Source organism: Podarcis raffonei, chromosome 10, assembly GCF_027172205.1.
Source record: "Podarcis raffonei isolate rPodRaf1 chromosome 10, rPodRaf1.pri, whole genome shotgun sequence".
In the NCBI taxonomy this organism is placed as follows: Eukaryota; Metazoa; Chordata; class Lepidosauria; order Squamata; family Lacertidae; genus Podarcis; species Podarcis raffonei.
This window is the reverse complement of record NC_070611.1, coordinates 24,938,292-24,956,202: the sequence shown is the minus strand read 5'-3', so window position 1 is coordinate 24,956,202 and position 17,911 is coordinate 24,938,292. Positions and strand designations below refer to the sequence as shown.

General features: G+C 42.5%; 2 protein-coding genes across 8 annotated transcripts in view; one reads left to right on the top strand and one right to left on the bottom strand.

Annotated features, from left to right (window-relative positions):
- The window catches only part of DOCK4 (dedicator of cytokinesis 4), a 254,753-nt gene extending 240,162 nt beyond the window's left edge, over positions 1-14,591 (bottom strand). For all 6 annotated transcript variants that reach the window (XM_053407020.1, XM_053407021.1, XM_053407023.1 and 3 more), the window contains exon 1: positions 14,306-14,591. In XM_053407020.1, the coding sequence (XP_053262995.1) occupies positions 14,306-14,342 (37 nt within the window). In that variant the 5' untranslated portion in view covers positions 14,343-14,591. The remainder of the gene's footprint in view (positions 1-14,305) is intronic.
- A 169-nt stretch (positions 14,592-14,760) lies between these two features.
- The window catches only part of ZNF277 (zinc finger protein 277), a 39,945-nt gene continuing 36,794 nt past the window's right edge, over positions 14,761-17,911 (top strand). The window contains exon 1 of one of the 2 annotated variants that reach the window (XM_053407028.1): positions 14,761-14,968. In XM_053407028.1, the coding sequence (XP_053263003.1) occupies positions 14,926-14,968 (43 nt within the window). In that variant the 5' untranslated portion in view covers positions 14,761-14,925. Of the gene's footprint in view, positions 14,969-15,023; positions 15,188-17,911 lie in introns of those variants that run through there. The other variant, XM_053407029.1, reaches the window with a different exon arrangement.

The following is a 17,911-nucleotide window of genomic DNA, read 5'->3' as shown; positions in this document are numbered from 1 at the left end:
CAAGAGCAGGACACAGAATGCTGTTTTAGGAAGAAGGGCTAAGTAGTTTGAGACAATCAATATGTGATTTCTACCTTCAAGAGGACCTTTGAATTTATGTGGCCAGGTCACAAGTTCTATACAACAAATGACCATTATTGTAAACAACGTATTAGGTAAGCATGCAACCAGTGTTCAAAATTCCCATTGTTCTAGGCACATTTTGCGACCGGGACTTTCATTAGCACAAGAAGTTTTTGAGTTGTGGGCGCAGTACTGCGCCCAAGATTTCAGTTTCTTTTTCTTTTCAAAATCCTTTATTAGGCATATCACACCTCACATTAACAAACAAACATCATATACAGACTGTATAAAATACGGGCTCAGCGAACACAATTTATCCCAGTCCTATTCTTGACTCCAAAAAATAAATCAATGTACATAAATAATATAATACAACACAGCAACATCACCTACCATTAAAACCACTAAGTCTCTTTATCATGGCCCATTCTTTCTTCATGGACAGCACTTAAAAATTCAGCCGCTATTAAAGTAATTTGATCATCGCTGTCCGCCAGCAGGTCCTGAACAGTTGGTTGTGTAAAAAACTGTCCATTAAATTTTAGGGCCTCAAATAATTGTCTTCTGGCATAGCTGCCAAAATCACAGGAAAAGAATATATGCTCTAGAGTATCGGGTTCCTGTTTTCTGCATTTACAGAGACGCTCTGATTCTGGGATAGCTAAGTATCTTCCTCTCACTACCGCCGAGGGAAACATGTTAAATCTGGCCAACATAAACAGCCTACACGATTCATGTTTCTTCAGATTTGTCATGTATCCCTTTTGGAAATCTCTACACAAAGGGAGATTTAGGTGGATAGGAGAGCAGGTGCTGCGCTTTGCAACCTCAAGCATGGCGAGAACACTTTTTTCTGTGAGGGTCTTCCTGATAATTTCCCATATATCTTTGGGATCAGAGATTTCAAAATCAGTTAAAGTGAGCCCTATCGAATCCAGTTTTCTCCTACAAATCACTGATAGATTGTAGATTGCCCTATCACTTAAAAGATCGTAAAGTATAGTATTAGGGGATAGGGCTCTATAATGGAGGAAGATCCAATATTTCAAGGTCCTCAGCCATGCCCTTACTGATAAAGGCAGTATTCCCAGCTCACAACATATTGTTTCATATTTTACAGAGTTTGCAAGTCCTAATAATGACCTCAAAAGGGATGCGTGAAATTTATCCAACCTCTTGAGGTCACCTGAAATCCACACTGGTGTGCCGTATAGAAGTTGGGCACAGAGTTTCATGTCAATCACTTGCAATACAGCTGGAATAAATCTGTTTCCTACTGGAGAAAAAAAATAGGATTTAATATGGTGGGCTGTCACTTTGGCCTTAGCTATTGCAGCACATATATGTGTATTCCAATTCATATTATTTTTGAATGTGATTCCCAGATAATTGAAGTGCTTGACTTCCTGTATTAGATGTCCATTAATTATACAGCCTTTTGGGTTCCCTCTCTTTCTGAATTGCATAATCTTTGTCTTATCATAATTAATTTTGAGATTATTGAGAGAGCAGTAGTTTGAGAAACTCTTAAATAATTTTTTTAAACCCAAAACAGAGAGTGAAATAATTACAGCATCATCTGCATAAAGTAATAAAAAGAGTGGGCTATTGTTTAAATAAGGAGTATGAGTGGTTGCGTTTTGAAGAAATAATGGTAGGTCAGATAGAAATAAATTAAATAGGGTAGGGGCCAAGATACAGCCTTGCCTAACTCCTCGATTATTCAGAATAGGACCTGCAAGTCTACCATCTTTTGATACTTTAACATATATTTGATTATTAGAATGTAAACTTTGAATCAGTGTAAGTAGATATGGGTCGATACCAAGGTGTTCTAGTTTAGTCCATAGTTTATTGCGGTCGACCGAATCAAAGGCACTTTTTAAATCCACAAATGCCACAAAGAGTTTTCGTTTATTTCTCATGACATATTTATCCACAAGATGACTTAACACTAGACACTGGTCAAGAGTTGACGAGCCTGCCTTAAAACCAGCCTGCTCTTTACCAGGTAGACCTTTTGTCAGCATCCATTCTTCCAATTTAATAAGCAGAGATTTGGCATAGATTTTACTTATGCATGGTAACAAACTTATAGGCCTGTAGTTCTCTTGGCAATTCCTATCACCTTTTTTAAAGATTGGTACCACTATTGAGTTGTTCCACGACTTAGGTACAAGAGCTGAGTGATAGATAGAATTAAAAAGCGGTACAAGTTTATTGGCCCACCATTCTACATCTAATCTCAACAGGTCTATTGGAATGCCATCCATACCAGGTGATTTCCCTTGCTTAAACGAAAAGATTATCCTTTTCATCTCCTCAACAGTAATTTGAAATTGTGTGGTTTTTGCCGGAGAAAATTTAAAATTTTCCTTTTTACAAACTTGGTGATCATAAAAAACGGCAGTAAAATGTGAAATCCAAGCCTCATCGCTTATATTAGGGAAATCAATGATATCTTTTATTGAGAGAAGTGACCAAAAAGTTTTGGTATCTTTAATTTCTAATGCAGTAACAATTTTAGACCATTTGGCTAGTGCGAACTCAGATTTTTTTTCCAGGAGCATGTTCTTAAAAGCTTTTTTCATTTCAAAATAAGTCTTCCAGAGACCTTGAGAGTTGGTAATATAGGCTTCTTTTAGACAAGTTCTAAGTTCTTTCTTATAGTTAATGCAATCTTTATCAAACCAGTTATACTTATTTGAAGGTTTGTTGCTGAACTGAAGGTCTAAAAAAGAAGAAAATAAATCCTGGATAGTCTTATAATAACAATCATTATCCTCTAGGGGCATCAAATTTTGGTTAGCCACAGGTTCAAGAATAACTGGGTTATTTTCAAATACTGCTAATAGATCCTCCCTATTTTTATCACTTATATAAACTCTTTTGGCATAGATAGTCTTATCAATACTAATAAGAGGACTAATATCATTATTTCTAGGATTCATGTACATCTCTAAAACTATTGGGAAGTGGTCACTTTCTGAGCGAGGTACAACTGTAAAAGAGGCAACTTCATTTAACATTTCAACGGAAACTAGAGAATAGTCGATTACGCTCCTACCCCTTTTGGAGCTGAAGGTAAAATTTCCTGGAATATCCGGCCACATTGAGCCATTCAAAAATGAGAGGTTAAATTCTAAAACCAATTGTAAGAGTTTTCCTCCCGCTTTATTAATAATGATGTCCTTTGAATTCCTCCTTATTCTCAATGGAAGAGGGGCGTCTTCAGCTAGATTTGAGACATAGTGTTTATAGAGAGCTGTATTATCTGATCCAATTCGAGCATTGGTGTCTCCCATTACAATCAGGGGGATATTTGGGGATTTACTACGTATTGAATACAACTCTTCAGAGACTATATTCCAACCATAATCTGGTCTAATTTCTAACTCTGAGGGAGGAAAATATATATTTAAAAGAAGAATTTCCCTGTAAACAATGGAAAATGATAATAGTTGTGCATACTGTCCAATATTTCTGATATAATTAATTTTAAGGTTAGAGGACTGTTTGATACCACAGATCAAACCAGCTTTAGGGCGACCTTTTGTTGACATTTTAGTAGCAGGTAAATTATAAGTAATAAAATTAGGAATATTTAAAGGTTTAAGAGACCAGGTTTCCTGCAGAAGTATTATATCATAAGACTCAAGAAAATTTATAAAATCAGAATCAGCTAATTTACATGAGAGTCCAGCTACATTCCAGGACATAATAGAAAGAGTTTGGAGAGATCTTTGATTTAAGGGTGCTAGTGAGGTATGCGTGGTGCATTCCGGATGTCACACCAAGTTCCTCTGATTCTTACTATTAGCCCTTTCATCGGGTTCAGATAGTTCAGATGCTAATTCGATGATGTTTAAAGATGTATTCAGTATGCTCACATTTGAGGAGGGTGGAATGCTAAGATTGCAACCTGGCGCACCCATGCTGGGGACTTTATTTGGGGAGCCCAATTCAGTCTCATTTAATTCTCTCATTTTATCCCATGCTAATGTGGTGACCAGGTTTGCCTCTGAGATGGGTTGCATGCGAGCTGGGTTATAGGAGGGGCGTTTCGATTCCAAGATCTGAGAGGATGGATTCATCTCCGCAACAACCAATTGGCGTGGGATGACGGAGGGTTTCCCGACCCATAAATCCAGCTCGTGACGATAGAAGCATGAAGCCTGATCGGGGACATAATCAGATATGTTTTGGTTGTGTGGTCCCAGTTGGTCCTTCGTCAGCTTTGTCAGACAAGAACGAAGGTTATTCAGTCTATCGAGTATTTTGTTCTGAGTTTCTTGGGGGACAGCGCAGTAGGAGTTAATTAAGTTATTTTCAAAACTATCAAACCCGTTACCTTGGCTCGCCTCATATAAAGTCCCAGGAGAGTCTGGTCTTAGAAGATCATTAGTAAGTAACTCTGGATGGTGATTAGGCGAGTCCTCATTGGCTTTTATATCAATTAAAGTGTGGTATTCAGCCTTTTGATGAGGTGCTGCAGTCGAGGATTCAGGACTGGGGAATAGTGGGATAGGAGAGGCCTCATTTTTAAAGTATCTTGATATTTTTACACCACTTGTCTTTAGGTGTTCTCTGTGTTTATATATCAGTTTTGCCAGTCTCCGATCATGGAATGTAACCACCGCCCTTGCAAGCAAGCCATCAAAATATAGATATTCCACTTTGTCCAACTCCGAGGGATTACTCAAAGTACCTGGCATGTATGCCTTAAGGAAGTTCAGTAAATGGACTTTGCGATCCTCTTGTGATATAAATCCTGGAGGCTTAGGATAGCTTGAAAAAACAAGCTTGTTTTGAAGCAACACCAGCTTCCAGTTCTTATTTGTTGGAATGCTCTCCTTATTGGATTTGGAGTTGTCTATGGTTAAAACGTAGGACCATGGGTCTTGGGGCAATAAATCTTGCTTAGGGCTTGGTGGTGGAGCATGCGCTGAAGGTTTTAGACAATCCAGAGCTTTATCAGCACAGACGTTTGGGGGCAAATCTTGTTTAACTGACTTCTTGGCTAAAGACTTCACCAGGTTCCCTCTAGTCCCAGAGGCTGTTGTACTCTCAAGTAGGTTAAAAAGCTTTTTAAAAACCATTTTTTTATAATGCACTGACTTAAAATTTTTTATGTTTTTACTTTTTTTAACATTCTTTACAACTATGGGTCTTCTTTTACAAGCATTAGCTCTGCAGGCTTTCTTACCCTTCCTTAATGAGCCACTCCTACAGAGGGTGGAGGCGAGGCCATGGTTACTTTCTGAATCTGCAGGCATTCCGACGGGTTTTCTCCAGAAAGTTTTACAGGAGTCAGCCATGATCGTAAGAATTTTTGTGCAAATGTCCAGGTAGGACTTTATGGATTCAATGTCCTCGGTAAGGAGCACCAGCCATTTGATGATTGAGAGACCCTCTTCATTTGTCTCATGGGAATGAGGATAAGAGTCTTTCGAAGGTTCATTGTTTCCCGAGGCCAATTCCGAAATTTGTTTTAACATTAGTTCCTCCATTTTTTGATCTAACGATGGTTCGGGGGGAACTTGGGATTTGGCTTTCAGTTTCGGGGATGCCTCATCGGCTGTATCGAGGATATTTTGTGTTGCTTCCAATATATTCAGGCTTTTATCACTGCTTTTAGTACACTCCTTTCTTTGCATAACCAGTCCTTCACTATGGCTGTAAGAGAGATTGGTAGGAGAGAGTAGAATTTCTCTTCCCTTCTTGTTCTTGTTCTCACTCATTTCAGTCGTTAAGATTTCAGTTTAAAACCGTAGAGTGGAAGGAAAGGAGGACCTTTTTCTGCCTCCCCACTTCCAGCTACTATCTGAAGACTGAAGAAGAGACCCTCTTAAGAACATTAGGGTAGTGGGCAGGGGAAGGACTAGACCATGTGAAAAATGAACATGAATTTTAGCTGCAGTACCTTCATTATCGACTTTGTATTCTTGTTATAAAAAGTGCACTTAGACATTCTCTTGTTGTGCCCATAACCTAGGTTTAAGGTGCCATTTAGCTCCTAGCTTTCGTATCTCAGTTTCTAACACTGCATGCAACAGGGCACAAGTTAACCATGGATGTTATGTGTTTGTTTGTTTTTCCTATTTGGAGAAGTGCCACACAATCACCTTGCATAAGATATCCTGGGAACACTAAGTGGCTTTGAAGAGTGGGGTACAAGTATGATTTAATGCTTGTACTGTGCTCTGCACAAACCAGGAGAAAATAACAGCATGTAAAGTGGAATATAGTTCATGTTGAAATGTCAAGTGTCCATTTTCTACATATAGAAAAAGGCTGTTCAACTTTTTGGAAACAAACTAAAGCCACATTGGTCCACCTAGTGAAAGATGATCATAAGTGTACAATATACAATAAGTATATTCATCGCTGGTTCATCACCTCTTGCAAATTCAGTTCTGTAGGAATATGGCATAACCATATCTTTCTGCATTCCACAAACAGAAGTGCTGTGCTAGTGATACAGTTAACAGAGAAGATAGTAGCAGGCCAGGGATACGCACGCTAATTTAAAGTGGCAACTCTGAAAAAAACGTAATTATACCTGACTGGGTAATATAAAGACAGGTTTTTTTAAAAAAAAGGAACATTGACATACTACCTTGAGGTATTTTGTTTCCTGGATTCTATCTTCTTGCTACACTGAAGGTATATGCACCCAGTAGACCTTCAATAGGAAACTCTTTCTAATGAGACAGTGACATACTGAGAAAAGAGCACTGCCCTGTAGCTTTTACATCGTATGTAAATTGAAAGTGCTCAACTGTTTCAGGGATTAAAGATTCTTTGGTCTTTCATGCCAGCACCCACCAAGGGCAAACGTTTTAGTGTTGGTGCACTGAGCAAACTTTAAATCAGGCAACTATAACTGTCTGCCACGCAGACAGAGCAGAATATTTCAACTCCTTGCCATCGTGCTACTATGGTACATGGGAATAGGTTCTTCCTATAAGGGATTTAATCCAATGAGTAAATATGTGCACAAATAGTTCAGCTCAACACAGTTAATATGTAATGTTAAACAAGTGTACCGTCTCTGTACGAAACACATTTATTTATTTATTTATTTAGGAGATTCCCTTCTCTGCCCTTTACCACAAGGTCCCAGGGCAGATTATAGCCATATAGGCATACAATATTAAAATCCAACAGAACAATTTAACTGAGGAATATACATCAGACTATAGAGGTGGTATCACAGAAATCACACAAATCTAAACAGTCAGTGGGCATGGTAAAGAGGTGAATCTTCAGCAAATGACCTGAAGATGAATTACACATGTCTGATGTAAGCGCCACATTTTGGAAGCCCTCTCCCATGCTTGCAAGGGTGGTGGAGCTACCAAGAGGGCACCACCTGAGCTGAACTGTAAAAATAAACAGAGATACACTCTTTCATACAAACACCTGTACATGTGTACAGACAGCTTGTACCTGTGCTCAGTGTAACCTGCGAACAAGCCTATATTCTCTCTGGGTGATAGTTTTGATTCTGTTTGGGCTCAGTGAAATCTCACAGAAGGTTGATAAGATAACCTTGTGGCATGCATATGCATTTATTAGCTCCACATATCCCTTGTGTCACCCATTCCTTCCTTCACTCTGTTATGTCCACTTGCTGACTTGCTTAACAATATCAACTCTAGAGAAGGAGCAAGTCACCGAGTAGGGAGACACCAAGTAGCATCCCATGGATGTATGAACCAGCTTTATGGAGGAATAGATGCTAGATAAGTTGCTTCTTGTGATAAGATGCCTAGTTACGACAACATGAAAAAGAAGCATATTTTCAGGATTAGAGCATAAGCTACATGGATGGCCCCTTACAGAAAATGATTCTGTCCAATTGATAATGCAGAAGTCCACATGGTGAGTGTCAGGGTCAGGTGCCAGAAGGAGGTCAGCAATAACTCACAGTGTTAGTGAAGTTAACTCTTTATTCAAAGAAACACATGGCTCAGGAGGCCAGGGTTAGTGAGCACAACAACTTTTCCTGGTAGATATTACACCAATGAGGTAGCTGTGAGAACTGAAGGTTCCCACCTTCCCACAGCTTTCCTTGTCCCTCGAGTCCATCCCAAGCAATCTGAGACTCTGTTAATGCATCTGTACTTGCTCCACCCTCTTCATACCGCTTCTGGTTCTGGGAGACCGGGGGGGGAGGGGAACTGGTCTCAGCAGGAGGGGGAGACACCCATGCCTCTTCACCAGCCACCCTCCTCTCTCCTCTCTTGTTTCAGCTTGAGATTCTGGACTTCTCTCTTGCATAGCCTCTTCCTGCTCACTAAACACTGTTACCTCTTCAGCTTCCAACACCTACCCCACCCCCATCCTCTTCTCCCTCTGACCACTCATGGTCATCCCACCCCCAATCCTCTGGTTCTGGCCTTCTTCTCCTGGGGGTTTCCCAGCAGGTGTGCCCCCCACCATTCCTCTGCATCCAGCCAGTCCATGACATCAACTCTCTGAATAAAAAAAATGTTGCATGCAAATGTTCAGTGCTGAAGTGTTACCTTGGGCACTGCTTCAACTTCTGACTCTTAAATTAAAAACTTAAATGATGTATGTTTCTGTTCAACATTGAGATTTGAGGACTCCAGCTATGTTCCGGTGAAAAGAAATGATTATTCTATATGGTTTTATAAATCTTCACACACGGAATGGATACTACTTGATCTGCCAACCTTTCAAGTCTAAAGCAAATTTGATGTAATTAACAGACTTCTGGGCTGCATAACTGTTACAAAAAATGGAAGAAGCAAAATGGGAGCCCCTGGCAGTGCTTTCACTCCTGAGCCATGAACAGCAGCAGAGGGTAGGTACAGAACCGCTCACCATAATAATGATCACCTTAATACATAGTGACTGTGTGCAACACAATCTGTTAAAACCCTGCAAATTAACTCTTCTGTTAAGTCCTGAGTACTCGTTTTGAAAGCACAGGACTGCCCTTATTGCAAGGCTGCCTGCCTTCCCCCTCTCCCAATCATAAAGGTTTTATCAGATATTAAGACTCATTTGCATAATGTAATAAAACTGAACAGTTCATGTTACATGTGCTATGCTATCATATTGTCAGGGTCATATTTTTTCATTACTTAGTATAATACTGCTCCATTTCTTGAGGAGATCAGATTTTATATCAAATTTGGTTCCATGTCCACTTTCCTTCCTATAAACTATTTTGCATATTTTCAGTATATGATTTCACCATCAACAGAGAGAAAAGATGTTAGTCACTTTTTGTATGGTACTTTTTGCCTGAATTGCAATAACACCATAAGATGTATAAACCTTCTTCCTTCCACTGGAATAACTTCTTCTTTTTTTACGCTCTCATCAGAAGTTTCACTGAAAACTTTAAATACTTTACACACATGTTACATGAGTTCCCAGTTGGGAACCTGGACAATATGAACCAAAGGAGAGTTTGATACAGAACAATTTCCCCCGCCATTGGAATAACTTCTATCCATATCATCATATCTATATATTTTTGTTGGTGTCAGACGATTTTAACTGTACGTATTTGCAAGTAAAACTGCATACTTTGCTTTGCTTAATGCCACCTAGGAAGTAACATGAAACTGTCAGGTTTTGGGAGCACCAAAAATTATCACTACTGGCAAAAGATTACACTTCAAAAATCAAGAAAATAACAGCACAATAGCAAAAAACGAACCAAGAGTCTTTCAATTTGCACTTTCAAAGACAGGGTCTGAGTAAACAGACAAGTCAGGAAAAAAGCCTGTTTAGAAAAGGAATGAGGTGTAAACATCCTATGATGGGAAGGTTCTCTCCTTTGCAATTGTCTTTCTCATAGTTTTCCTCTTCCGTAATGAGCAAAACAAGTGACCCAGCCGACCTGTGGCCATTGGGTACCTTTTCGTGAGATTCTTCAATAACTAGGACTTCTCTACTGAATAAGTAACATGACCAGCTGTATTTAAATTTCAGTGCATTAAAACATGAAGCAAAATTCTGGATCAGCTGAAGTCCAAGGGAATTTGGGAGATATCACTTCCATTTGGCAAAATAAGCAGAGACAGATGAGTCTCTCATCACTTTTAATAGATAACAACTTAATCCTCTAATCTAAGAGAAGGCCATGCACAGCTCATAGGCTGAACAGCTCATAAGCTATATCCAGCCAGCCAAGGTTTCGCCTTCTGCTTCCACAACAAAATCCAGCTTTCCCCACCGTCTGTGCCTATGGTGCTTAAAATCAAAACCAAAATTATTAAATGAGGCCCCAGGCCATTATTTTAGCTACCTCACCTCAGGTAAAAGAGCAACCCATTGAACTAGTCAAACAATGTGGAAAGTATATTAAAATGACACTGATTTCACATTGGCCAGCTCCAAATTCTTCCCCAGATACAACCAGGTGCCTCCACTGTTAATTTCAAGAAGAACACATTCCACACTTGTTTCGCCCATTCATTTCAGGTTTGGCTAGTTGACTTTCAGTTAAAAGCCATGACTTACAAAATAACTCTGCAAAATGTTCACTGGCCACGTTAAAATTAGATTAATAGGAGAACTTTAAACAGGTTCTCCTGAAGTCAAGTTACCAATGGAATTCATGTCAACTTTCAGTTTGCTGATATATTCAAGAAATGAATTGAGATTGGTGTGAGCTAAAGGAGAATTAAATATCTCACAAAAAATTACAGCTTCCAGATTAATTTTATGGACATCTTTCATGGCATGGGCTGAGTTCCATATCAGACACACTGAGCAGAATCATGGGGGGATGGGAATAAGCTCAATACATACTCTAAAGTGCAACAACTCTATAGCATTAGCCCCCTTGGAGATGCAAAATTCAAATGATGGTGTTTGATGTAAGCTCTAACTGGGCTGCAGGAACCTTAAAAAGGCTCAGTACATCATTGTAATAAAATCGTTAGGATGAAAAATAATAGCCAAACTGAACGCATGTTTATGGTCAATGTTGCTCATTTGCAGGTAAGTGTGCGGAGAATAGCAAACTTAACGACAATTCTTATTTACCTGGGAGAAAGTTGGACTGAAAACAAATTGGTCATATTTTGGGCGGGGCGGGGCTCATAGTTACATACACAGTAATAGAGGAATCATATGTTTACTCATAGGTATGTCCCAGTGTGTTCAAAGGAATTTACTCCTAGTGAATGAGTTTAGGATTGCAACGTAAGGCTGAATCTATATACCAGTACGTACTTTTTTGGAATTAAGACCCACTGAACACACTGGGGCTTTGGTATGAATATATATAGTATTAGGGCTGTAATTCTAGGCAAGAGTTACTTAAACACGTATTTAAGCCAGGCTGCATGGCTGCCATATACACTCTTATGTTCTCAACCTGTGGGTCCCCAGATGTTGTTGGACTACAACTCCCATCATCCCTGAGCTCTGGCCTTGCTAGCTAGGGGTGATGGGAGTTGTAGTTCAACAACCTCTGGGGACCCACAGGTTGAGAAAGGCTGGGAGGAACTCCATATTGGAAGCTGCTGTCTAATGCTTACTATTTGGGAAGAAGTCCCACAGCACTCAGGAGGACATTACTTCTGAGCAAATATGCACAGTATCGGGCTGTACACCAAGCAGGCAGCAAAGGCCTACTGAAAATCATGAACCCTTCATATTAATAAAATACAGCTCTTAGGTTTGCATGTAATAAGGGAGTTAACAGGACTTCCCATCACACACGTTTTATCATTTCCCTGCACCTGCTGCTCTTCACATCTCAGGATTCTTATGGGTTTGCTTCAACAGCAATTCATTTTTAAGGTGATGAAAGAAAAGCCAGTTGCCTTTCTGGTGACTAACTGCGCTAATGAAGAGGTGCCTAAGGCCTCTTTCTGGCAAATGTTCAGGCAATACACCAAAGCGATCACTGACTCAACATTGAAGCCATTCATAAGCCAGCACGTGTACTCTACTCAGCCAGTGACAATTGCCTGGTGCATTCTCCGTGTAGCACAGTGGCATATGCTGAAAGCAATTCAAGAAAGAGAACCAAATATTTAGATCAGGAAAGGGCATGTTCAAAGGGTTGGTTTTTTTCTTCAGGAAAGGGTATGTTGTATTTCCCCTGAGATCACAAGAATAATAGCTTGTCACACCTTTTCCACTTCAACAGAGAGGAAGCAACCAGAGCACAATACAAAGTTCGCTGGGGAGAGACATCTTTCAAGGAAAATGTTATTGTCCAGCAACTCTAGGTTGGCAATTCAGATTGCGTGTGTGTGTGTGTATTCCTTCCCATGAAATAAACTGTAGCATTCAGATTGTTCTTCGTGTATGGAAAATCTGTTTCAGTTGTTGGGGAGGGGGACCCTTTCAAAGTGTTAAAAAAATGCAAGCAAATGTTATAGCTTGAAATACTTGACCAATAATATCCCACATGCCATTCCAGGAAATACCAAAGTGGCTTTTCAATCCATGTGCATAGCTCAGTGTGTGTATTTTCCCCGCAAAGATCAATGGGAGGACTAATCAATATCCAGCAGCCCAGCTGTGACTGGGTACATAAAGAAGTCAAGAAAATAAATCCCATCAATGATCTGTATAATTTAACATTTGGGTCATAGAGCAGCATCTGGGATCATTTCCAAATGGAGCAGTTGCATGGCATGCGTCCTGGCTCCCATGCTCATGGTTAAATACAGAGAGATCTCACACACACATATACAGAAAGTCTTTGCATTCCAGCTGGATTTTTCGTTACACCTGCAATTCAGCATGCAGGCATACCTCAAGACCAGAGCGAGCAACATTCTTGCCATGCCCTTCACCTGTAAAGCCAATCAAAGCAGCTGCTATTGGGGTGAACTAGTCAGCAACTACGAAACAAAACAATAAGCAATTCTTCATCACTTTGTCTATCAGCTGAAGAGACCCTGCAATCTCATCTCCAAAGGAGAGGTGGGCAAAATAACCCCATCGCCCATTGGCAACTGCTATCCAAAACCCAGAGCAGGGAAGATATCCTTGATGTTCACATCATTTAGAAAGTAAATTTAAAATGAGGCACAATGTAAGAAATAATTAATATTGCAGGCTTAACATTTCTTTTCTTTAAAACGGAAAGCTTGCTATCTGTCTGGCTGAAATTAATAGCCCCAAGTAGTATCAGAAGAATCTGGTGTAAGTGACGAAGGAGAGAGAAAATGCGAGCTTTAAATAGTCAGTTGAGGCAAGGGTGTGTGTGTGTGTGTATGTGTGTGTGTATAAGGAGAGAGGAAAATCAGAAGAAAACCTACATGCCGCTGTTGGGAGGCGGGGTGAAGGGAAAGATGCGAAATTCCACATTCATCAGTCAACATCTAACGTCCTTTGTTGTTCACCTTTTGTAAGAGAGGATGGAAGCAGCCTTTCCTCCTCCAACAGGATCGCAAGTTCCCTAACTGACAATACACCACCCTGTCTGTTTCCTTGGGCAATCCAAACACTTTTGTACTCCATTAAAGCCGAGAACAAAAACACCACTACTGGAAGTAGGTTACTATCCAGATTAAAACAAAAACACTCCTCGGCCAACCCCAACACACACACACACCCCACATCACATTCAGCCGCGCACTGGTGCCTCTCGCAATCTACACGAAAGATGGCAGCAGTTTTTAGCCTGTCTTTAAATCCTATGCCAAAATACACATTTTCGCACAATCGAGAGCTTGCTTAGTCTGCTTTTCTTTTTTATCCAGGACGCCAAGAGGACTGAGGAACACCCCCCCCCTTTTTTTAACGATGTTGCTTGCTTAATTGGATACATTGTTTGGATATCGCGTTGCATGCAGACTCTTTAAAAAAGCCACTTACTCTTCTTACGAGCAATGGTCGCCAATTATTATTTTTTTAATAATAAGATAGAGATCCAATCCTTCCCCGCCCCCTTTGCTCCACATTTCCAAAACCACAAAAAGGCACTTTTTCTGTGTGTGTGTGTGATATGTTGAAGGATGAGGAACGGGAAGAGAATGGATCTCATGCAATGATGGGTCTTTCGTTCGCACCAAACAACAGCATCCGACTGGAAAGTAAACAGACCGATGCACGAATTGCCAAGATCAAGGTTGGAAGGAGCAAAAGGGTGCGCGGCGGGTGCGAAGGATGGGTGCCTCGCCTTCTCCTCTCCCGACTCGGAGCAGCAAGCAAGACCCGGGGAGGGCAAAGCGAGGACAACCCGAAGGGCGCCAAAGGAGGTCTCTTGAGGGGAGCTCTCCTCACTCACCCACTCCGTATTTCTCGTGCTCGGTGGGAATCCACATGCTCCAAAGAGTGCAAGGAGGCTCTCGGTCCCTCTTGGCCAAACAATAACAGGAGCAGCAGCCGCGGCTCCCCTCCGCCTCAGAGCAGCAGAAGCAGCAGCAGCAGCAGCAGCGACCGCCAAGCGGCGAGCCCCCTTTGCCCGGCGGCCAGCGCTCCCGCTCGCTTGTGTGCGCCTCAGCTCCGCTCCTCAGGCGACCGCGGAGAAGTCATTGTTCTGATTGACGGAGCCCAGCTCGCGCTCTGGGACAGCCGCCGCCAGCCCCGCCCCCTTGCCCCGCCTTCCCCTCTCGCTCGCATCTTTCTCAACGCCCCCCGGCATGAAGTTTCAATGGCATGATGGGAAGTGTAGTCTTTCCGGAAAGCCACGCCTCCCGCTCCGCGCCGTGTGTTCTCGGGCAGAGCCCGCGGCCAAAACAAAAGACGGGGCCCGGCGCTCCCGACATCCCTTGCGTCGTCGACGACGACGACGAGGGGCGGTAGGAAGGGGCGCCTCGTCCTCTCCCATTGGCCCAGCCAGGTGGAATCCCCCGTGTGCCTGCGTAGCCTCGCCGCGCGATATCCTCTCGGCTGCAGGCTGTGGCCATGGCAACTCCCCAAGGCTCGGCGGAGCGGGCGAGGAAGAGCGGTGAGTTCCGGAGACCACGTTACAGCCGGTGGCTGCTTCATGCGCTGTGTGCCGACGTGACGCTAGAGCCGCTTCCGTGGTATCATTAGAATCGTAGAGTTGGAAGGGAGCCACGAGGGATCATCTAGTCTAACCCCCTGCGAGGCAGGACTCGAACCCACGACCCTGAAATTAAGAGTCTCGGCTGTACCGACTGAGCCAACCCCTTTATATAGTTAGGTGCGTGGCAAAGTTGACAGGCCGTGGCAAGGGAAGGGCTAGGAAAGGGAAATAACAGCGTTTCCTTGCCTGCTTGTTGCAAGGGTCTGCAGCACGTGTAGGCATCGTCACCCGGTGTGCAAACCATCATGCAAATACTTTCACGTGTCTTGGGAGAAGTACCATGGCGTTACTACTTTATAGGGCAGTGTTCCTCTGTAGGTCCTCAAATGTAAGCTCATTAAAGTTCGGCTGGTTTACTTCCAGGAAACTAGGTGCACCCTTAAGGAGTAAAACTGAATAATTCAAAGCCAAATAAATATGTCCTCCTTAAATTTTCTAAAATATTTACAGATACCTGAATCACTTGGAAGGGACCACAAGGGTCATCTAGTCCAACCCCCTCCAATGCAGGAATATTTTGCCCAGCGTGGAGCTGTTGGCCCGCTAGATCATCACAGAGAGCGGGCTCTTTCTATATAGCTTTTCACCCAAATATATTTCTGAACCCTACAAGTGCAGGTGAATCAGATCTGTGGCTAGTCTCTGCATGGTGTCTGAAGGATTCAGGCTGTTACTCTGTGCATGCACTTGGAGTAAGCCCCACCAATCAGAGTGTAAAGTGTTTGGGAGTCAGTTTGCAAAGGACTGTGTTGTCAAGCTGCAGTTTCCTGAATGCTTGGGAGAAAATCCTGTTGAAAGCCATCAGTCTTCCTTCTGAATAAACTTGTACTGTCAGGTGTATTTTGGGACGCTACACCCAAGCTGTTGCAACAGAAAGGGGATGAACGTTATTTCTTTTTGCCTTGTATTTTACTTAGCTTGCAGTTGCATTCCATCCTTGAAAGGCACATGCCTGTTTTTGCCAGTCTCTTTCTAAACACCAATGAAGATGTAACGTTGGAAACGTATGTGCATGAGTTGAAGTAAAGAGATGACTGGAAGGGAAATGGCTGGAAACAGATCCAGGATGAGCAAGTATTTTCTACAAACATATGGCATGTGTTTATCGAACACAACGCCAGCTTTGTCAGAAATTGGTTTAGCTTGCAGTGGCACATGCTTCAGATTCTTGAAGTACAAGAGAATGGGTAAAAGGCGTCCTAGATGACAAAATTTGGTTTTACTGAATCATAAGTATGCATCCCTGATATGGCCAGTTGGTCTACCAAGTGCTTATGCAGTTACTCCTGTCGCACTTTCCTGCAGATTTTTATAAAAGGCCATGCCACTAGCTCTGAAGCCTCAGGAAGATGAAATCCCATTCAGTAATGAAAGTCAGCATAAGGAAGGAACTGGAACAAACTGCAAGACTTCAGTATGCCCACAGATACTTGAGGTGCAACATTTCAGTGTGCTTTGATGTTCATCCCTTGAAGAGCAGTTTTTGCCTTTTTCCATCTCTCATCTTTTCAGGGCACTTGTTGTTCTCCTAGTAATCTTTAGATCTTGCGTCCCTTTCCCACTGTGCTTCTGGGGAATCCTGCTCCCGTGTCTGATTGTAATCAATCTGGCAATGTGGTAGGGAAGCAGAAGAAAACAACCTGCTAGTGAATATTTACATAGTAGAGGTGCATAACAGCACTCTCTATGTTACAGCAGCTCAGTTCTATCACAGGTGAACACAAAAAGGGGTTTGTTTGAATTATTTCTATGCCACTCTATATTTTTTTGGGGGGGGACTTTTAATTTACGGCATATTTATGTTATCTGTTTATAAAAATATTTATAAAACTACTCCCTCATAAAATGTCACGGCAGTGTACAATAATATATGCAGGTACATTAAAATATGAAACATCAAGAGAATTATACAAAATAACTACCACAACTTCTGCTACTGTCTCCTTTTGGAAAAAGCTAAACTGAATAAACCTATCAGTATAAAAGGTCTTCAAGAGAGACCTGAAAGTTAGTAGTAAGGATCTGCTGAAAGAGCATTCCACAGCATGAGACCAACAACAATGAATGGCCATGTTCTAGCTGAAGCTATCTGAAATGCAATGGACAACTAACAGCATTCCTCTGAATAATATTGGTGGTAAAGCTGGGCTTATAAGGGCTCAGGCAGTCCTTAAGGTGTCCTAGATTCAAGTTCAGGTCTTTGTGTACAAGCACCTTGTAGGAAAGGTAAAGGTACCCCTGCCCGTCAGGGCCAGTCGTGACTGACTCTAGGGTTGCGCGCTCATCTCACTCAAGAGGCCGGGAGCCGGCGCTGTACGAAGACACTTCCGGGTCATGTGGCCAGCGTGACGAAGCTGCATCTGGCGAGCCAGCACCAGCGCCGCACACGGAAACGCCGTTTACCTTCCCGCTAGAAAGCGGTCCCTATTTACCGTATTTTTCGCCCTATAGGACGCACTTTTCCCCCTCCAAAAATGAAGGGGAAATGTGTGTGCATCCTATGGGGCGAATGCAGGCTTTCACACCGACCCCTCTCGCTCTCCAGGCTTCAGGAGAGCCGCAGCGCCAGCCCCACAAGGTTGGGGGGACAGCGGGGAGGCAGAACTCCGCCATCCCGCTGTCTCCCAATGTGGTTTGGAGGCTGACGGCGGGGAGACGCGTGCTTCTCCCCGCCACCAGCCCCGCAAGCTCCGGGGACGGTGGGGAGGCGCAGCGCGTCTTCCCGCTGTCCGCAGACCTGTTCTGCAGGCGGGCGGCGGGAAGAAGAGCGCTTCTCCCCGCTGCCTGCCCCGCAGGCTCCGGGGACAGCTGGGAGGCGCAGTGTGTCTTCCCGCTGTCCCC